This window comes from Pongo abelii, chromosome 6, assembly GCF_028885655.2.
Source record: "Pongo abelii isolate AG06213 chromosome 6, NHGRI_mPonAbe1-v2.0_pri, whole genome shotgun sequence".
Classification (NCBI taxonomy): Eukaryota; Metazoa; Chordata; class Mammalia; order Primates; family Hominidae; genus Pongo; species Pongo abelii.
The window spans coordinates 102,904,618-102,927,655 of record NC_071991.2 but is presented as its reverse complement, the minus strand read 5'-3'; the positions used below and the strand labels follow the sequence as shown (position 1 = coordinate 102,927,655).

Below are 23,038 nucleotides of genomic sequence, written 5' to 3'. Positions count from 1 at the left end.
TCTTTTTTAGCACTAAATTCTTAGGGTCTACGTATAAAGTAGTACTGTGGCTTGGCTGTCTTATGTATTAGGCTATCTAACCTTCCAGATGAGGTAGCTGAGTTCCCACCAACTAAATAAGCTTATTGACTTGTGGTGTTTATTTTACCCCAATACTATTTCAAAAAAGCCATAATAAATTTAATAACATAGAAATCGGGCTAACTATAACCAATCACTGATACTGTAAACAGGGTTCAGACTTGGCTCTGAGTTTCCCAAGAGCCAGGGCAAAGCGCAGACACAGGAAACGTCACTCTGCTGTAAATATCAGGAATGTTGGAAACAAATGAAGCTCCTGGGGAAGGTAAATTTTTCACTAATACAAAATTCTGAGGCTGGGAAAGAAGTTTGAACTGGCTGAAATGGAAGCACCTCTCACTGCACAGCTTGTACTCCCGTGCTGGTGGCCTGCTAGGTGCGCTATTTTAGGTTGGTAGCACAACTTGTAGAGAAACATACCCAAAAAATATGGGTCTTTCCCATAAATGGTTGTATTTTCTTGTCCCAATTTTGGGTTTTTGCCCTTAATTCCGACTAGAAGGCAACTGAATGCAAAAGTACTAGACTAGATGTACTAGACTAGATGCAACTGAATCAGAAGTACTAGACTAGAATGCAATTCGAGAATTGAACTGAATTCTAGAATGCAGAAATCAACTGCATTCTAGTTGGAATTACTAGGACCACCATGTGCTGCCCCAGCTGCGTCCTCATGAAGCACATCCGGGAGCACCATGTGCTGCCCCAGCTGCGTCCTCATGAAGCACATCCGGGAGCACACGGTGGGAAGGGCCATGTGAGAGACTTTAGTATGTGAACTGATTTATCCTCTGAACAAGCATCTTTGATTATCTGTTCTACTCCAGATACAACTCACAAGTGAATGAACCAGAACACACAAAAAGTATGTATGGAGATCAATATAGTGTGGTTTAAGAATAAACAAGATCAGTGGAAATGAAGAGATTCCAAATGGGCCAGGCATGGTGGCTCATGTCTATAATCCCAGCACTTTGGGAAGCCAAGGCAGGCGGATACCTTGAGGTCAGGAGTTCAAGACCAGCCTGGCCAACATGGTGAAACCCCGTCTCTACTAAAAATACAAAAATTAGCTGGGCATGGTGGCGTGTGCCTGTAATCCCAGCTACTAGGGAGGCTGAGCCAAGAGAATTGCTTGAGCCCCAGAGGCAGAGGTTGCAGTGAGCTGAGATCATGCCACTGCACTCCAGCCTGGGCAACAGAGCGAGACTCTAGAGGCTGAGGCATGAGAATCGCTTTAATCTGGGAGGCAGAGGTTGCAGTGAGCCGAGATGGCACCACTGCACTCCAGTCTGGCTGACAGAGTGAGACTCCATCTCAGAAAAGAGAAGTAGATCCCTGCATGTATGAAAATCTAATGTATAGTAGTAACTGGTATTAAAATTCAGTTTATAGTCAAGATTTCGTGGGGTTAAAAGAAGAAAAAAGGCCAGGTGCAGTGGCTCACACCTGTAATACAAGCACTTTGGGAGGCAGAGGTGGGCGGGTCACACAGTCAGGAGTTTGAGGACCAGCCTGGCCAATATGGTGAAACCCCATCTCTACTTAAAAAAAAAAAAAATTAGCCGGGCATGGTAGTGCACACCTGTAGTCCCAGTTACTTGGGAGGCTGAGGCAGAAGAATCACTTGAACCTGGGAGGCAGAGGTTGCAGTGAGCCGAGATCATGCCACTGCACTCCAGCCTGGGTGACAGAGGAAGACTCCGTCTCAAAAACAAAAAAAAAATTCATGCCAGCCATGGGGGCTCATGCCTGTAATCCCAGCACTTTGGGAGGCCAAGGCAGGTGAATTGCTTGAGTTCAGGAGTTCAAGACCAGCCTGGACAACATGGCAAAACCTCATCTCTAAAAAAATGTTTTTAAAAATTAGCCAAGTATTGTGGCATGCGCCTGTAGCCCTGGCTACTCAGGAGGCTGAGGTAAGAGGAACGCTTGAGCCCAGGAGATCGAAGCTGCAGTGAGCTGAGATTGTGCCACCGCACTCCAGCCTGGGTGACAGAGTGAGACCCTGTCTCAAAAAAGAAGAAAGAAAATCAGTTAAATATGAGTGGGTTACTTCTAAATGGCCCTTCAACAACTGGTTATCCAATGGAAGAAAACGAAATTATATTTTTAAAATGTTATGCAAGAAAAACTCTAGAATACATATATAATCTAGGGTCTTGACCAAGACTGGATGCAATAGAAAATTATGTATGTTTGTTTATATAAACATTAACTTTTACAAGAAAAAAGATGTCACCCTTGCTGGTAGGCAAAGGATATTTTGTAGGGGAAAATTCTGAATAGTGTAAACTGCTAAAAATTGAAAAATGGACAAAGGCTATGAATACACAATTCCTATGAAAGCAAATCCAAATGGCCGACATGAAAAGCTGCCTATTCAATTAAGGTAACAACATCAGTCTATATTTATCAGACCAACTAAACAAAAAAATAGTAACACCAACTACAAATGGGAAACAAGAAAACAGTCTCACATGCTGCAGGAAGAAGTGTGCAGTAAGAGCCTTTTTAGAAAACTGGCAATATCTATTTAAATGAAAAGTACCCACGCTTTTACACAGAAACCTCACGTTTGGGAATATACCCCATAGGAGTGAAACTGTTAATTCCATTGTGATATTTGTACAAGATATAGCAACAGTGTTTGTTATGAGAAAAATTATAAATAAAATAAACACTCATCAGTAATGCAATGGTTTAACTGCAGTTCATCAACACTATGGAACATCACGTAACCATTAAAAAGAATGAAATGAAGCTACCTCAGTTGATTGAGAGGGACCTCTGATTATTACAGAGAAAAGGAAGATGGAGAAAAATAAATATAACATGATTCCATTTTATATGTACATAAAAGTGTATATATTTCTAAGATATTAGCACAGAAAAACAGGATACATATTAGATCATCCACGGGATCCCCAGGGAAGTGGACAGATGGGAGGGTGGCAGGATGAAATGAGTAAAGAGACAGAAACCAGAGCTCTCAAAAATGCTTCAGGTTAAAGATGACAGGTTGAACACAGTTAAGATACTCACTAAAATCACAGTAAAAGCACACTCCTCAAGAACACGAATGGGTATAAGAGTGAATGGACTATTTAAAATGAAAAGTAACTGACTTAGCAGGGGAAAGCTAGAACTGGAAGGAGTAAAGACAAAGCACTAATTCACCCACAAAATCCGAGAGGCTCAACAGAGACGGACAACAGCAGAGAAAACACAGATACTCCACTCATAATGTAAAAACAAAATATCAAACAACAAGATCAAGAGCAGAAAGGGCTCGTAGCTAATCTCTAAAAATAGACAAGAAAGATTAGCAGATACAGTAGAGGAAGTCTCAGAAAGAACAGAGAGGCAAGGAAACAAAAAAACAGAAGGGGAGAAAGGATGTAAGACAGAAATTATTCTCTGGCATGCATGAGAATCATCCAGGGGGCCCCACCTCCAGAGCTGGATTCAGTGAGGCTGGGCTGGGGCCCCCAAACCTGCACGTCCTAACAAGCTCCCAGGTGACACTGCTGCTTCTAGTCTCAGGTCCACACTTTGAGATCCTGAATCTCAGGAGTTTTAGTGCAAACACAGAGGAAACAGAGGGGCAGAACTTGCAGAAGAATGAATACAAAACACATTTCTCAGACAGAAGGTCACAATGCTCCAGGTTGAAAGAGCTCAACAAGGGAGGAAAGCAATCAACAAAAAGACCTTCAGTGACGTGTAGTTCTGTGAAATGTCCAAATATCAATAAAGAGAAGATCCTACAAACTTCTAGTGAGGAGTAAAAGGGTTCCAACAAAGGAACAAGAATCTGAATGAGTATAGACAAAGGAATGCTGATCCAATTTATATGGTAAAGATACTTTGCTGGCTGCTGAGAAGGAACTGGATGGGAGGAGACAGCCAGGCCTGCAGTGGTACAGGCAAGTGACATGTGGCTCAAGATAAGGCTGGGAAACCTAAGAGTGGATCTGAGAGAATTTTTAGGAGAAAACAGAACTTGATGATGCTTTAGGTTTAATCTGGCAGTACTGAAGCCAGTGTACACAAACGGTAACATCACTCAGCAAGGAGCCTGTAGGATGGCGGGGTTTAGGAGCTGGACAAGTTTGACAAAGTAAGAGCTTTGTAATTCCATTCTGAGACATCCAAGGAGAATAACGCTGAACACGCATTTGGATATTTGGGTCTGCAGCTCAGGAAGTACGGACTATAGGTGTAAACTTAAATGCTTAGCCTATACACGGCCTTACTTGTAAGATAGTCCACAGTCTACCAAAAAACGTGCACTGATTTCATGAAACGGTAGCTTCCAAAAGATAAGGTAACTTCCAAAATTGGTGTACCTTTGGAAAATATTTTCATTTGTATTTCTCTAAAGTGCTTGAAACAGCTCTACTGAGCACTCCACAAATCCAGTGTGTGCAAATTACAATGCTACCTGCCTCCCAGGAGCTCTCAACAAGATGCAAAGATGTGGATTCCACTGGTCTGCTTTCCATTTGGGGAAGCCAATCACCAAGTTCCAAGACTACATATTAAATCCCTAGTGTTACGAAGGGACGGGATTTGATGCCATTTTGAAAACATGTTTCTGTCCCTGCAGCTATGTGAAATCATTTTCACACACTGGACATCAATAGCTTCAGATTGCTAGACTCCACCCTGTCTCTCTACTTCCTGTACACAAAGTATTTCTTCACCTGAATCCGAGACTGTGCCAGATACACATTGGATTTCCATTCAGTCTTCATCTTTCGGTACTGCGATGACTTGGAGTGAACAAACTGTTTACTATAAGGTGCGTTCAGTTCTCCAGTGACTGTGCTCTGGAATGACTTTGAGGTGCTGGTGCTGTTTAAGGTGTGAGGCCTGCAGACAATGGCATATCAACAGGAAAAAAATAAAAGGAAAACTGAAGATACCTCTGAGTAATGCCCAAAACCAGGTTAATTCAAATTCTTACTGACAGAAACATACATGGAAAGCTGCCTAGCAGAGACACATGGTGAGTTCTCTTATGTAGTTGGACACATACACAGGCAGACAGCAGGGTTTGTAAGCAGCAGACAAATCAAGCACAGGAAACCACTAATACGCGTAGAAACCCTGGGCTGTACTATGTGAAGTTAAAACAAAATACCTTAACACAAACCTCTTGACATGGGCACTCATTTTAGGTTCAGAATGGGCACAACCTGTGGGGTTAACGGCAAGAGGAAGTTCCATGAGAGGATTTCGGCCGTGTCGGAAGGTATAGTTTTCACATGCCTCAACCCCAGGTAGCTGAAAAGAAGCAAAGTAGACACAAAGTCACCCCATCTGATGGAGACAACAGACAATCTCAAGCTGGTCAAAGGATGGCCCACGACAGAAATAACTCATCAGCGTTTTCCCCGATAATAAAATGGTCTTCTAGCTTATGTTAACTCTTGGCCTGCAGGTAGATCTACTTAAATATGAGTATGCAAATTCAGTTTCAAAGCCAAACTTAGGTAAACCCTGCCAAATGCTCCTTGAAGAAAAAGATTAGCCCATGCAACAAACACTGGCTGACCAATATACACGCTTGTGTGATTTCAGGGTCTGACTGAAACACACAATACCCACAAACACAGGGCATGTAGTGATTCGCATTTAGTTCTTTCACCTGTATTAATGCCAACTTTTATATCACTGTCTGGAATTGTACAATTAAAAACAGTTAAAAAATCATCTATATGGTTTCTTTCTTGATCGTTTCTCACTTCTTTCAATTTGACTCTGATATGATGAGGTCATCGCTCTCCATGTCCTGGGAGCATAAAGCATAGGTGTTAACTCAAGCTTTACTCAATGTCATTTACATGTTAAAGGTCTTTTCTGGAATACACTGCTTGTGAAATTTATTTCTCTATAGTCATAAAAGATAAGTATCATTTAGGCAGGGCGATTCCAAAGAAAACAATTAGGCACATTACTCAGTGGCTTTTGGGGTTTCCTCTGCCTGTCCAAAGAAAACACACCAATGATATTTTTATTCTTGAAAACAATGCCTTAGAATCATACAATTTTCTAAAACTATTGTGTAGATATGGTTCAGTTAGACTCACTGACAAACAGGCTTGTAATCTTTTAAGCAAAGAAATGTCAAGAGAGGACATAAATCACTGCTGCTGCGATCTACTGCCCTCTAGTGACTTCATCCTAGGAAGAGGGCAGAGAGTGGCCATAAATACCCAAGTGTCGCGAAATGGGCACACTGACATTCTGAGGTGGGAGAAACTTTAGAAAGCCAAGGGAAGAAGAGAGTGTCCTCACCCATCCAGCACACCCAGAAGATGTGACAAGCCTGGTGTCCTTCATCCCTGCTTGCCTCCAGCCTGGAAGAGAACTTGAAGTTTGTTAACTACCTCAACTGGGTGAATACCAACACGTACTGAGCTCTCCTGATTAATCACCAATGCCTTATTCCTCTAAGAGAAACGGGTTAATCCACAGGCTCAGCCACTTTCTGAAGAGTGCCACAAATGTTACAGCATGTGTTCAAGTGGTCACACTGAATTAGGAAAGCAATTCCAATCTCAAAGCCTGACCAAGACACTCACTGATTCCGCTATGCGTGCCACTGCAGAGATGGTCAGGCCAAACAGATCCTCTTCTTTTAAATACGCTGGGAAAAGCTGGAGCATTTCAGACTTTTTTCTCACACATGCCACAGGCTCCAAAATCTTATCCAAGACACCTACATAGGGACAAAAAACATAATTTTTATGGGAAATAGGATACAGTATAAAAAACAAGAGCAAAATGAAGAATAACCACTCACAAGGATTTACTAATTTCCAAATAAATCCTGTTGGGCAATAATCTAATAAATCTGTTTGGCAATAATCTAATGAACCTGTTTATTAAATGGCAGCAATTTTTTTTAAAGACCTAAATTTTGGGGAAAATAATAGATTAAGGACATTAAAGTGAAAAAATTTAATGTAACTGAAATTATGCAAACAGTCCATTTACTTTCATAGTGGCCATATAACATACCAGATTTTAAAATGATTAGTCTAATTGGTAATGTCTATAGCTATGTTCCTTTCCCCTCAGGTTTAAATTAAAATGTTAAATTGATATTTTCTTTGGAATTATCTTTAGAGTATTTTCAGACTTTTTTTTTTTTAATGCTAAACTTAAGAAAGCAGCTCCACATACTTTTGTTTGTGTACTTTCTACATAAGCAAAAGTGACAATCTAGACTTAACCATGGAGGTCCAAACTAAGTGTTTAATTTCCATCTCTAAACTTAAGTAATATCTGATGTTCCTAAGATAAGACAATGTATACAGTATGGTTTAGATGTCATTCCTGCCTTCTAGAAACTGACTTTAAGAAAAAGGGGGTTCCTGTCGGGTATGGTGGCTCACACCTGTAATCCCAGCACTTTGGGTGGCTGAGGCAGGTGGATCACCTGAGGTCAGGAGTTTGAGACCAGCCTGGCCAACATGCGGAAACCCCTAAAATACTAAAAATACAGAATTAAAAACTACTAAAAATATAAAAATTAGCCGGGTATGGTAGCGCAAGCCTGTAATCCCAGCTACTCGGGAGGCTGAGGCAGGAGAATCACTTGAACCCAGGAGGCGGAGGTTGCAGGGAACTGAGATCGTGCCATTGCAGTCCAGCCTGTGCAACAAAAGAGAAACTCAGTCTCAAAAAAAAAAAAAAAAAGAAGAAGAAGAAGAAGAAGAAGAAAAAGAAAAAGGAGGTCCCCAATGCAAATGACAGGCAACCTTTATCTACAAATCATTCTCGGATTTACTTCACCAACTCTTATGTTCAAAGATATATTGACTATGAAAGTGTTTAGACAACTGTATAGCAAAGAGAGCAAGGTGTGAGAACACAAAGACTGGCATTTGTAAATGAAAAATACACATTATAAAATACAAAATGAACATGAGACAAACATGGAAAATTGACAAAATACATTCATTAGCCTGACATCAGAGTAAGTAGCTCTGCACAGCATGTGAATGGCAGATGTTACCTTTAGGTGAGATGTCACTTAGAACCAGGTCTTCATGGCCTTGTTCCACAATCCTGATGACAAACACTGGGTGCCCATCCTTCTCCTCAATGGAGCACAGGTAGCGGCAGCGCCTGTTGGCATAGCACGTGCTCCAGTACAGCCGGCTGGCTTCATAGCCCACAGGGAAGAGTGCTTTAGGAGAATGGAATGCTTGCATCTGCTGTGGAAGCAGCTGACTGATTGTGTGGAAGATGAGGCTACCCACGCGAAAGGTATGGTCCTGTTCTCCTCGTTGCATGATGCTAGCAGTCTGTCGCACCTCATCGCGCTGAACATAGACCCTCCTGAAGACTGCAAAGTAACTTAATTCTTGCTCATGAATTCCCTTTGGTTTGTGCATGGGGCAAAGCATAGTTTTGTCCTTAAAAAACATGCATTGTGCTTTAATGGCGCAAGTAAAGTGATAAATGTTGGTGCATCGAAATCTGTGGCATCCACTAGTGGCACCTGTCTTGTGACAGAAGACACATTTCATCTGTGAGGCCTCTCCTCAGAGCTAGCTCCACATTTATTAAGGCACCAGCCTGAGTCTCATAGACCTCCATGGACCACAGAGCGCAGTTCAAGTGGACCCACAGATCCAAGTCAAGGTTGAGTAGCCTTGCTGGTCCATCTGTCAATCCATCACCTTCTTCATGACAAAAGCAACACTTCCGATAGTCTTTGGGCACAGGATCAGGTTTAAGGGAAGTGCCCAATTTCTTTAGAAATTCATCTATTTCATCCTCACAAGGTGGTTTAAATGTCCCCCTAGGGATTACAATATAAATGCTCCACTTCTTCCATTTCATTCCTGTCCATTTTTTATTGAGCGGCCTGCAATCTTCAAACCCACCATGGACAGCTCTTAGCCGAGGCTTCAGCTTGACTGTCACCTTCAGCTCATCTGGCTTGGCCTCGACTTGGGCTGCTTCAAAAGCAGGAGGGAAGGCGATGGGTGGTGAGGCAGGGGGAGAAGCTTTCTCCGGGAGCTGGGGGAGACAGTGCACATCCAAAGTGGAGATGTTGTTGCTGTACTGATGAAACGCTTTGGATGGTGTTTCTCTCATAGGTGATTGTGGCAATGAAGGAATGGATTCCTGGGCAACATAAAGAAACCATGACAAAGAAAAATAATTCACAAGCCCGAAAAGCAATTCTTGTTAAGACAAGAAGCTGAGCAGTATGACTGAAGAGGATGGGTGACCTGAGGGGCAGAGGGAGAGTCAGCAGTAAGTGCTGGGGGCTCACGCACCACAGAAGCTGACCATGCTCTAAGGTGCACAGGGATAGAGAGCGGGTGATGGCAGCTGTGCCGCATCCTTTCAAGGCCTTTTCCACAAAGCCATAATTCTGGAGAATATTCTGCTCTTACACTTTCTGGGACAATCCCCTTTCTAACTATATTAAAACCAGAAAAAGAAAAAAAAACACACACACACAATGCTGTCAGAAGAGCTAATATAATTTGTACAATGGAACAGTGTTTTTTGTTTAACCAAATAAGAATGCTGCAGCATCATTTCTTGAGAGCTTACCTCCACTCTAAAATTCACATCTGTTAATCTCAGGCTTAATCAATTGGTGTAAATGTTAGAGAAAGGGAAGGAGCCCCTGTCAACAAATGAATCATACTAACTTTTCTCTGAGGCTTCTCAGCTCTGATCCGGCTGCTGAAACAGTTAGGCTGAGGGGAAACCTCCAATAGCTTATTTACTTTATGGTACAGAGTATCATAAACTAATAAACACCAACCTACAGGCTGCCCTCTTTTCACATGCCCCAACCCTGACAAGGTATCTGAAAAAAGACATGCCTTATACCAAATCAGGCAGGGACTGCACACCAACTTAAACTATCTGGTGAAAAAAAAATCCTTCTTCCATTTAGGCTGATGTATTTTAAGGTCTAAATTTATTTGTCATCTAGCTTGGATTTTATTACAGGCATACTACAGACAACTACCTGTTAAAAATAAGTCTTCAGAATGTTCTTCTGTGAAAGACATACCAGAGCAATAACCTGGATGGAGGAATGACTGGCAGTATTACTGTACAGGAAAAGCTTCCTTCAAAACATGATTACAAACATATCATTTGTATCAACTATTAGTCAGACACACTCAAATTACATAAAATCAAGTAAAGCAGACCTCTTTCACCATACTGTGAGCAAAGTGTTTTCTCTTAAAATGCACAAATAGTCTTAAATTTTATCTTTAAACAGGTTTTCCTATTGGGGTAACATCAATAAAAATAATTTTAAAATATTAAGATATTTACGGCCGGGTGCAGTGGTTCACACCTGTAATCCCAGCACTTTGGGAGGCTGAGGTGGGCGGATCATGAGGTCAGGAGTTTGAGACCAGTCTGGCCAACATGGTGAAACCCCATCTCTACTAAACTACAAAAATTAGCTGGGTGTGGTGGCGCGCACCTCTAATCCTAGCTACTCAGGAGGCTGAGGCAGGAGAATTGCTTGAATTGGGAGGCGGAGTCTGCAGTGAGCCAAGATGTGCCAATGCCCTTCAGCCTGTGGGACCAGAATGAGACTCCGTCTCAAAAAAAATATTAAACTGGTAAAATTAAAGATTTTAATATTAGTGTTCTGTTTTAAAACATAACTCTGCCCACTTTTGTCAAATAACTAAGTTGAAAGGGTAGCACGACTCAAGGCTCCCTACACCCTCTCCTCCTCTGCCGGGTCAGCACCTGCTTTGGATTCCCCACACAGAGCTCCATGAAGGCAGGGACACATCTTTATTCACTCCCATATGCCCAGAACACAGAAGTCACTCGTTATACATTGTTATCAGCTGAGATTATCCTAATCTCACCTTGTTTTCTGAGTTTTTCGCTTGTGCAGTTGATGAATAAAGAATAAAGCAGTTATTACTACAGAAGACAATGTCCTTCTCTACCCTCTTGGTGCTTTCTCGGGAATCCTGAAAAGCAAAGAGAAATGTGTGGGAATCTCAACAAGTCAAAATTTAATAAAAACAGGATCTATACATTGTTTTTATGTTATATTCAAAAGTGACAGTGGTTCTTTATCTTAATAGTAGAAAGGAAACTATGTTCCAATATTTAGCATGTGATAATTTAGCTAGGGAAAAAATACATGTACAAAACCAAACTATGTGGTCCACGGTTCACTCTGTTTAAAAATAGGTAGTCCTCATAATATTCCCTTTAACAGCCTGTTGTAGCTCTTTGGTGTTCAACCCAAGCACATCTGATATACGCTGGTGCCATCACCAGGAACGTGTGTCCATCACACCACCATAAGTGATGTCTCTCTCTGATGTTGGAAGAGACACTGCCAAGGACATTTTCGCTGGAGGTAGGAGGTGGGGTCATAAAAGGAATAGCAAAGTACCTTGTTCAAAAGGATCAGATCTTTGAAAGATTTCTGCACACCACTTCCAAGAATAACAACTTTACAATGACAACACCACTGTGGTCTGAGTGCTGTGCTTTCTGCAATACCATAACTAGAATCCTTATATCCAGAAAGACCTAAAGGCAATCAACTTTTGTTAGTGATTAAAACTGACTGATGACACAAGGTGGCACATGGTAAAAAATCATGCAGTATCAACTCATTACAACATGGTTCATTAACTTTACATTATTCTTCAATTAATAAAAAAAATTTATCTTCTAAGCAATGGTTACAGAGTCGATTATCTGACACTAGGGCAGAAATAAAGAAACATGCCTATTCTCAAATAGCCGGGAAAGCAATGGCAGTATAAAAGAAGAATCTAATAAAACTAAGTCACCAAGAGAGATTACTACTCAGTCTAAGTACAAAGTAAGACAGAGAGGGAAACAGATATTACTACTCGGTCTAAGCACAAAGTAAGACAGAGAGGGAAACAGATGTTACTACTCGGTCTAAGCACAAAGTAAGACAGAGAGGGAAACAGATGTTACTACTCGGTCTAAGCACAAAGTAAGACAGAGAGGGAAACAGATGTTACTACTCGGTCTAAGCACAAAGTAAGACAGAGAGGGAAACAGATGTTACTACTCGGTCTAAGCACAAAGTAAGACAGAGAGGGAAACAGATGTTACTACTCGGTCTAAGCACAAAGTAAGACAGAGAGGGAAACAGATGTTACTACTCGGTCTAAGCACAAAGTAAGACAGAGCGGGAAACAGATGTTACTACTCGGTCTAAGCACAAAGTAAGACAGAGAGGGAAACAGATGTTACTACTCGGTCTAAGCACAAAGTAAGACAGAGAGGGAAACAGATGTTACTACTCGGTCTAAGCACAAAGTAAGACAGAGGGAAACAGATATTACTACTCGGTCTAAGCACAAAGTAAGACAGAGGGAAACAGATATTACTACTCGGTCTAAGCACAAAGTAAGACAGAGAGGGAAACAGATATTACTACTCGGTCTAAGCACAAAGTAAGACAGAGAGGGAAACAGATATTACCTTTGCTTGCAGGTTAAGATGGTAAAAAAACATTTTATGAAAGATACAATGACATATGTATAAGAGTCTTAAATAAGTGTGACTTGCAGAGTCAGAAATGAGGAAAGAGCCAAGGCCAAGGATAAGAAGGTAAATAAGGACTCAGGAATTAGAAAGCATCATTCAGGTACAGTGTGAAGGCAAAAAGGAGCAGGGAAAAAGTGACAGAACAGCTAGAAGCCAAGAGGAGGAAGCCACGGCCTGGACTGAGCACGCTCGTAAGATTGCCAGTGAGGCAGGAAGGAAAGCGACATCATGGTTGGTCTAAGGAAGTTGTTCCATTCTCAGAGATGGGGGGCATGAACACCTCTGTGGGAAGAGAAGGGCCCTACAGAGCTGGTGCAGAGGTAAAACGAGAGGTAGGTGAGGATGGAAAGCAGAGAACAGGAAACAGAACCCACGTCAGGTCACCAGCCCCATCTGTACCAGGTGGCCCAGGCGCAGTGGGATGGGGGTTGGGAGACAGGAAGAACAAAAGCTGCTCAAGGGCAAGCCCGTCACAGGCTTCTTCTGGCAGCCTGTGCAGATGGCTAGCACTCACATAGCCCCTGGTGACAGCATGACAGAATACACAGGCCAAAGCACTAGAGGTCAAATCACAGCACAGAAAACAGAACACCCACACATGGTGAGTTCACCAAGGACTATACACCAGCATGTTACCTGTCTGTTGTTAAAAGATAATCAGTATCTCAAAGAGTAAGCTTAACTTTTGAATCAGGAATGGATTTGGGGTTAACAAAAAGCTGACTAGCTCACCATTGCTTGTTGGAGGAAATGGTACATTAGGCTGCTTCAGCCGGTAAGAGCTCACTAATCTGGGAGGGTTTGCAGATCCTGGCGGAGGCCCACGGAGAAGTAAATGCTGTCGATACTCCAAACCCAGGTTGATTCTGTGGCTACTGACCAAACCCATGGATGGGACATCTGGAGCATTGCTAACGTCATAGCTGTTAGGGATTCGGATGTGAAGAAGGTCGGAAAATGCAGCCACAACACTGCTAATGTTCTAAAACCAAATGCAAACGCTGTATTATTCACCCAGAAGGCAACAGTGAACCACTGAAGAAAAATACACACTTAGGATAAATCCTCTTTGCATGATACATAGATTCCAAGAAAATCCAACAAATTTTATTTAGACTTAAAGAATCTCAGGAAAAAAATTAGCTCTAATGAACCAATATCCAATAAAAGAAATTTATAAACAGAAATCCTCATAAAGGGATTCCAGTTAACATTAAATATCTAGTAACACATTAAACTATTTTAGATATTGTAACATCTGACAGACCCCGTCAGTTCCTACAGGTGGTCAGAAAGCTTACTTCCAGGGGCTTCCCTCCAGCTCTGACACATCCCATAAGAACAGACAAAGGTCTTGCTACTGCTGTATTTTCTTGATAACCAAAATATCACATCATTGGACTTTTAGTTTGGTCTCTACTGAAATGTCTTCACAGAATTCAGAGTTAAAAAAATAAAAAATCCTCAGGAAATTACTTATGTTTGATATAAGCAGGTGCTACTTGAAGAACATTTCTATTGCTTCTGCAAAACTATTACTGTTGATAAAGTTCTTCTTCATTGCTTAATTTTCTTCTCTGTTAACAGTTACAAAGAAGTTTTTTCTGAGATGGACATGATGGCTCACACATGTAGTCCCAGCTACTGAGGAGGCTAAAGCAGAAGGATTACTTGAGCCCAGTAAGTTTGAGGCTGCAGTGAGCTATGACTGTGCCACTGCACTCCAGCCTGGGCAACAGAAGGAGACTGTGTCTCTATTTAAAAAAAAAAAAAAAAAGAGTTCTCTAAGTATACATCCTTTAATAAGAAAATGTGAGCTCTAATTTCCCTTTTTACTTGACGTAGGCTGAGACCAATTCAATGACAAACGATGGCACTCAAAGGCAGCTGAGAGGTCTGCAGTGAGCATCAGCCCTGCTCTCTGACCCTTTATCCTCAGTGATCCTGTTGTGTGTGTTTCATGGTAGACACCTGACCCATCTTTTAAAATTGGGGACATACTGTTTAACATTAAGAAGTCATTTAATCTTTTACCTCAGCAGCTGTAGGATGCAGAGTAATTGCTACAGATATAAGACCTGATCTGGGACCATTTGGGGAAGGACCAAAAGGTGACGCAAAATATAAAGTGCCTGGCTCAGTTTTGATGTCATTCCTTCTTGATTCTGAACCTTTAAAAAGAGAGAAAAAAAAGAGGAAAAAAGTGTTAATGGATTTTCAAAATGAAAATATTTACATTAGTAAATTGGCATAGTGTAAAGGGAAATAATAAGGTTAAGTGTTGTTCTTACTTTTCCCAGCAGTGCTAGGAAGAATTGGAATGATGGGGGATGGCACCGGTTCTGGAGGCTCCTCCTTGACCAATGACAGATCTGGATACCTGCTCACTTCTACCCCAACCACACTCTCAGGAGAGGTTGAGGGAACAAAACTGTCAGGAGTATCTCGATCACCACAGTGATCCTGTATCCTGAAAAAACATAAACACACACATCAAAGTCTGCAAATCCACCACTGGGGGCTTCCTGTACCAACCCTGCTGACATCTGTGAATACAGCTGTAAGGATACTCCGGGCAGCACCTATACGATGAGCAGCAAATGAATCAGCTCAGAGCCACACTGGGAAAAAAATACAAGAACAATATTTAGTTACAAAATAATTTAAATGGTATGTTTCCTTTTAACCAAAGCTTCAGCACCAAAGTTTGAAGACCTGCCAAAGAGGAAGATGTTCTGATTAGCATGTAACATAGAAAGCATGAAAGCACCTTTTCAAAATCCCAGATCGTTGAGCCTAGGGCAGCACTCCTGTAGCTTGAAAAGGAAAGAGCTGCTGGTTGGATTTAACAATAAAAAAGGAAAACTTTAAAAAGACAAAAAAAAAGGAAAGAGAAGTCCAAGCACATATGCAATGGTCACACCTGCGTTCACCTGACTGGGAAAACAGCTGTCCTACTGCTGCTCTTTACACTGGCAAGATGGGAGAAAACTTGGCCATTGACTTCATCGGCCCTTATTTTTCTTAACTGATAAAGTGAGGTGAGAAAAACAAAAGGCTGGTCCCTCCTGTTGAGTTCAAGTTCGAGTCTACCAGGCCAATTGTGAGGTCTCAGACTAAGTTCCACAACCCTGTGGAACTGCTGTCTCCCACTCCTCACGCAGAGAAGTAGCTGTCATGCAGGAGACCCAAGAAAGACTGGCCTACTGAGGTACAGTAGAAAGAGGACCTGGATCCTCAATCGGGACAGATTATTCTCCACTTTGGTCCAAAGTTTACCCATTAATAAAGTAAGGGACTTAGGTTAAATAAATGTCTCATCAAATAGAGGGTAGTGGGCAGATTTTCCAAGGAAGAGATAATTATTTGATGAAGTTGTAAGAACCGTCTGGATCTAAAGAGTTGGCTAGCGATTATCTACTAAGGGAATTTGATTCTCCCCAATTAGAATCTTACAGTTAAAGAACTGACACAAAGAGGTCAAACCCCAGACAGTTCTTAAAATCTCTTCCATGACAGCGTTCTCTGATATAGCAACTTCTGCTCTTTCATTTTAGACATCTACAAACAACAATAAACCCAATAAATCACATTAATAGCCTTTAAAGGACAATGATTTCTGAAATATGTTGCATGGAGATTTTCCACTGCCTTAATGTCTATTAGATTATTTAATTAGATTAAATAATCTAATAATTAAATGTCTATTAGATTATTTAACTCTCTATATGATGTAGGCTTTAAAAAATGCAAACTAATTATGTTTAATGGTAACAATGTCTTATAAACTTTAAATCCTGAAGATTATTCACCAAATTTTACTCTTCAAATGTTTTTACATGCTATTCCTAAAGACATTATGCCACATACATACATTTATTTTTTTTAAAAAAAGAAATAACTAAGAATTATTTGAGAAAAAAATAACCTGTACCTTAATTCTTCCTGATTGTTATGAAGTGGTGTTGGGAGGGAGGCTGGCACATCAACTGTCTTGGGGCCCTGAGCAAGAGCTCGGGCCAACAAGTCGTTCTGGGGTCTGAAGGGCAGCTGAAATGGTTTAGGTCCTAGAGTTTTGGTAACTGGAAAAGCAAAAACATAAAACCATAAATACATTTAGTCAATATTGATAAGTGGGTAGAACTTTACAATTCTATTGCCATTTCACAATATACAACTGGCAGAGGCACATTTCTCCGAGGTGTGAAATTTGGAGGCTATAATCATACCTTCATGGCTCACTAACACTCCAGCTTTTCCAGCAAGTTCTTCAGTTGTTGCAAAACCATTGGCCATCTTCTGACAAGCCATAGGAGGTGGTGTAGGAGGAAGAGAGGCAGGGGGTGTTGGAGGATTACTTAAATTATTCTGCTGCAGGAGACCAAAAAATTTAAATTATATGCTACTGAGCAAATATGCAATGACCTTGCTAAAACGTAGTTCTGTGAATTTTTTGCACATAGAAGCAAAGCTACAGAAATGTAATCAAGATGTATCTTGCACACCAAGAAAACAATACATACAAGGCCAGGAGGCTTCTTAGTGGAACAGATACTCGTGATTTTATGGACATATCAACTTGCTTACTTTACCCAGCTTGACTACTTAAGCTCTGAAATTAAGAAGCTAATTTCCTTTATACCTGATTTTATTTATGCAATTCTTCAAGTTTTGTGGTTATAGCTAGTGAAGGATAACTTTAAAATGCAATCAATAAATTGCAAAATATTATCAAAATATCCTTTAAGTTCTCATTAAGATATGCCCTAGTTCTATGAAAAACTTAAGAATTTCTGGTCTTAAACTTGTAATACAACTCACATCCGAGATATGAGAATCTGGATTGACTAAGACCTTTAAAAGAAGCAACAGTAGTAACACTACTACTAAAGTAACTAAATCATTAATGTAGTTCCTCTTCAGACACCTCTCCCAGCTTAACAGTTATCACCAATTTGTCATTTACTGATTAGTCTCTCAAGGAGAGACTTGGAATCTACCAATAACACCATGCAAATCAAGTGCAAAGTCAAATTACAAATTTTGCAAAGATAAAGAATTTCATGAGGATGATAAAATAAGGTTGGAGAACAGCTTATGATTTAAGATAGGTTGTTTTTTTTCTCTCTCTTTTTGGAGACAGAGACTTGCTTTGTCACCCAAGCTAGGGGTAGAGGGCAATGGCACAATCATGCTCACTGCAGCCTTGACCTCAGGGCGTGGTGGTGCATGCCTGTAGTCCCAGCTACTTGGTAGGTTGAGGCACTAGAATTGCTTGAATTTGGGAGGCAGAGATTGCGGTGAGCTGAGATTGCACCACTGAAATCTGGCTTGGGTGACAGAGCAAGACCCTGTCTCAAAAAAAAAAAAAAAAAAAAAACCTACAATAGTCTAGGAATTAGTTGTAATTAATACCTAAATTATTAGATAAGATACACTTAAAATTGTTTAATTTCATTTTTCAAGGTAAACTACTACTTTTTTTAAATCCCCACCATTTACAATGATTTTTGAATTCATTTTAAGCGTTAATAAAGGTTATAAGGAAATAAGGATTTCCACTACCATGGAAGTACATAATAGATATTTCTTGCAATTTGTATTCTTACCTATAAAAACAACTTCAAATGTTTATGCTAGAAATACTTCAGCAGGTAAAATTTTAACCCTGTAGCTGAACTTAAGTTTTAATAAAACTTGGAAGAGTAGATGTAAACTAAATACAAAAACAAGACAAGCTCTATCAATTCTGACATGTTACCCAAAGATGAAGCAAGACAACACCTTGGCAGAGAAACATACCTTGTAGATCAACTGAGAATAGTAGTCTGAAACCCCTTCCAGGGTAGCACTGCCAAAAGTTCCTAGAAGTCGATTCCCACTATTAAATTGGCCACTGCCATAAGGAAGAAAGTGCGCAAAGTTCACTCCAATGATTGGTTCCATTAGAGGGAGCAGAGAGAGCTGCTATTAAAAAACACATTTAAGAGTAATGTACATGATAAAAGGAACTCAGTGTAGCTCAACTTTCTAAGACCCGAAGCAACTTTGTTGAATAAGGCTTCAGAAAAATGAGACTTAAAATTTTCAAGTATCAAAATGCTGGAATAAGTGAGAGAGACTACAGACCTTTGAGACTTAAAAATAAGCTCTGTACTAAATGAATGCTGCCAGGCATCTAACAAGAAAAACGTATTTCTTATCTATGCTCAGCAAAAACTGGGGCATAAACTGAGGCTGGGTACCACCAACAGCACTATTAGCAACGGTCTCCCACCTTCTGTAACAACTGCGAAGGTATAGAACAGAATTTACAATGCATTTCTTTGGATTCAGAGTCACAACAAAGTACTGAGGATAGATTTTTTTCTTGGTACTGAGGCTACTCCTTATGAACATAAGAAAATCTTGACTATCACCTATCAATCCATTTGTATTACCATAAATTTCAGATGCCAATAGGATACGGTGCAATTCTGCTTGGAAAAAGTCTACTAGGTTCCTTGTCCAGATGTCTTTTAGCGTTTGATCTCTCGTGTCCTTGAATTTTTTTTTTTTTTTTTTGAGACAGAGTCTCATTCTGTCACCCAGGCTGGAGTGCAGTGGCACAATCTCGGCTCACTGCAACCTCCGCCATCCAGGCTCAAGCAATTCTCGTGCCTCAGCCTCCCAAGTAGCTGGGATTACAGGCGTGTACCACCACGCCCAGTAAATGTTTGTATTTTTAGTAGAGATGGGGTTTTGCCACGTTGGCTAAGCTCGTCTCGAACTCATGCCTCAAGTGATCCACCTGCCTCAGCCTCCCAAAGTGCTGGGATTACAGGCATGAGGCACTGCCCCCAGCCTATATATCCTTGACTTTTAAAAGGGGCTGCTCTAAATGACTCACCCTCACCTGTTTCAAGTGGGTAAATGTGTCAGTGCTAGAATACATAGCTTGTTTCTCCTCTTCATCCTTTTTCCTTTCCTTTGAGCGAGGTGCTGCTTTCTCACCCGTCCTCTGAGTCCGTTTGCCTCGCTGTTTCTTGGTTTCACTTCCTCCATCTGTTTTTGGCAACTGGTTGCCACATCCAAAACCACCTTGCATTTGAGCCCCCAAAGTTTGCTAATGTAATTGGAAAGGGTAAAAAATAAGTGAACAATTTGCATATTTGGTTTTTAGTTCATGCAATGCCAAGCTATGATGCATCATCCTAACATGGCACTAAAAGTTATTAAATAAGTAGGGAAGATAGAGTGGTGTCAAATGCTGGTTTTCCGAACACATCATCCTTTTCTTCAAATGTTATTCTCAAGTATGGAAATCAGTAAGCTTCGAAGCTTGAGGAAAGAGCAGAACTCATTAGTAAGGCCGTAGCCCTTTCTGGCAAAGCATTACCCCTCATGCTGACCTCCCTGGGGCTGGGGAACCCCTTATTCCTGCTTACTGACTGCAGAAGGGAAGGAGATGCTTGTAGATGGCTATAGGAGCCTCTGCATAGTGGTCTTGGTGAGTTATTTTTGGTTCCCCTTAGGAACTAGTGAAATATGAGGTGTGCTAAAACAATTCACAGGCTCCAGAAAAGCTTTATAGCCTATGCATCTTAGGTGAGAGAACAGATAGCACCAGACAACAATGAAAAGAAAAAACACCGGTTCTTCAAATTAGTTCACAACTGTATTTGACTGAAAAATAATGGCCACATACTTAAAGTCAATGGGAGAGAACCTAGATGATAACAAATAAACCTTTCCTTTATTTTTATCATTACAAAGTGAGAATAAGCCAAGCCCTGAAAAGGCCTTTAAGGGTAGTCCTATCAATACCTTAAAAATACAGGAATATTTTCAGGCTCCATTATTTCTAAATTTAACAGCAGTACTTTGCTATAGACGATTATAGTAGCTGAACTTACTGTAATGAATTCTGCATTGAATCTTTGAGGGTTCTGAAAATTAGTTTCCAGTTATATTCTAAATAGTTTAGCGCATGGATGGCAACATTTTTATGTAAAGAGCCAGATGGTAAATATTGTAAGCCTTTGTAGGCCATACGGCCCCTGGCATAATTACTCAACTCTGCCCTTGTACTTCAAAAGCAGCCATAAACAATTCATAAATCAATGAGCTTGGCTGCGTTCAAATAAAACTTTTAAAATTCACGGACAAATTTGAATTTTGTATAATTTTTATGTGTCACAAAATACTACTCTTCCTTAGATTTTTTTTTCAACCATTTAAAAATGTAAAAGCCATTCTTAGCTCATGGAGGTAGGCGAAAGCAGGCTCAGACTGCTCATCTCCAGGCTAGTTCTGTGGCTTTCAAGGGGAGTCTCCAGGGCGGCAGCAGCATCTAGAATTGGTTTAGAAATTCAGATTATCTGGTCCCACCCAGACCTACAGAATCAGAAATACTGGGGCTGGTGCCCAGCAATCTTGGTTTAACAAGCCCTCCTGGTGCTCATCACACTTTAGTTTTGAGAATCACCTGCCTAGAGTAGTACTTCTACCCCTTCAGATGCACAGGAATCACCTGGGGATCTTGTTAAGTCTCACATTCTGAGAAGCAGGTGTGTGGCAGGAGATTCTGCATGTGTTACAAAGCTCCCACCTGATGTGGATGCTGCGGATCCCCAAGGACTGCACTCTGAGTGGCAAGAACCTAAAAATTTCTTAATTTTATATATATTTATATATATTTATATTTATATATTTATATATTTATATATTTTAATATATATTTATATATTTATATATTTTAATATATATTTATATATTTATATATTTTAATATATATTTATATATTTTAATATATATTTATATATTTAAATATATAAATATATATTTAAATATATATTTATATATTAATATATATTAATATATATTTATATATTAATATATATTAATATATATTTATATATATTTATAGTTATATCTATTTATATATATTAATATAGTTATATATAAATATATAGTTATATATAGTTATATATAGTTATATATATTTATATATAGTTATATATTTATATATTTATATATAGTTATATATTTATATATTTATATATAGTTATATATTTATATATTTATATATAGTTATATATATTTATATATAGTTATATATATTTATATAGTTATATATATTTATATAGTTATATATTTATATATAGTTATATATTTATATATTTATATATAGTTATATATTTATATATATTTATATATAGTTATATATTTATATAGTTATATATAGTTATATATTTATATATTTATAGTTATATATATTTATATATATTTATATATAGTTATATATTTATATATTTATATATAGTTATATATTTATATATTTATATATAGTTATATATTTATTTATATTTATATTTATTTATATTTATATATTTATATTTATTTATATTTATATATTTATATTTATATATTTATATATTTATATTTATATATTTATATATTTATATTTATTTATATTTATATATTTATATATTTATATTTATATATTTATTTATATATTTATATATTTTTATATATTTATTTATATATTTATATATATTTTTATATATTTTATATATTTATATATATTTATGCATATTTATATCACTATATATATTTATTTAAATCACACTTTAATTTGGGGGGAGGGGCTACTTTTTAAACTTGACGTGGTTGTTCCCCATGCCATTAAACATTCTTATACAGCATAAATTTTAATATAAACATGCTCAAAATGTAGTCTACGTCCTTCAAGGAGCTATTTAAATAATGTTAAGTGGTACAACAGAAATTGCTATGTGGTAACACGAGCATCAACACATATTTGAGATTGGGAGAGGTGAGAAAGGTATCTGGAAAAAGATGACTCAAGAACTGCATTTCAAAAGATAAAAATATATTGTCCAGACGTATATAGGAAGGGAGAACAGAACAGGCAGAAGCAGCAGCATGTGGTATACATAGAAGGGTAAAAAGACAGAAGGCTGCAAGTTATTCAGTACTCCTCAGCGTATAAGATGTCTTGGAGAAAGTGGATGGAGATTGTGCTGGAGAGTTGCCTATATTTACTGGTGACAACTGTAAAAGCATAACCAGTAAAATTTACAAAAATTACACAAATCTATCAAGTCAACACTCAATCTCTACTGAATGGTCAAAGGCAAGAAAACAAGCAACACTTGCAAAAAGATGAGCTTCATTAACAATCTTAAAATGAAAAAACTGGACAACTAAATATACCACTCAACCCTTAATTAAAATATGAAAATGAAATCCAATTTGAGAAGCTCTCTAGGGACAGCTTTATGAATGCACTGGTAATGGCACTGCACCTTCTGAAAGATAAACAGGCAAGAGCTATTAAGCAGACCAATTCCCATGACTCAGAAACTCCAGTTTTGGAACTATC

General features: G+C 39.1%; 1 protein-coding gene across 1 annotated transcript in view; it reads right to left on the bottom strand.

The window, feature by feature from the left end:
• Positions 1 to 23,038, bottom strand: part of LOC100444736 (histone-lysine N-methyltransferase 2C-like) — a gene marked incomplete at its 5' end in the record, with an annotated part of 59,974 nt that overhangs the window by 2,618 nt on the left and 34,318 nt on the right. Inside the window, 14 exon segments of the mRNA XM_063725835.1 lie at positions 4,791 to 4,959; positions 5,231 to 5,373; positions 6,675 to 6,811; positions 8,114 to 8,633; positions 8,635 to 9,234; positions 10,971 to 11,078; positions 11,513 to 11,652; positions 13,384 to 13,633; positions 14,686 to 14,822; positions 14,943 to 15,121; positions 16,586 to 16,733; positions 16,881 to 17,022; positions 18,454 to 18,618; positions 19,547 to 19,756. Coding sequence (XP_063581905.1) covers positions 4,791 to 4,959; positions 5,231 to 5,373; positions 6,675 to 6,811; positions 8,114 to 8,633; positions 8,635 to 9,234; positions 10,971 to 11,078; positions 11,513 to 11,652; positions 13,384 to 13,633; positions 14,686 to 14,822; positions 14,943 to 15,121; positions 16,586 to 16,733; positions 16,881 to 17,022; positions 18,454 to 18,618; positions 19,547 to 19,756 — 3,048 coding nt within the window.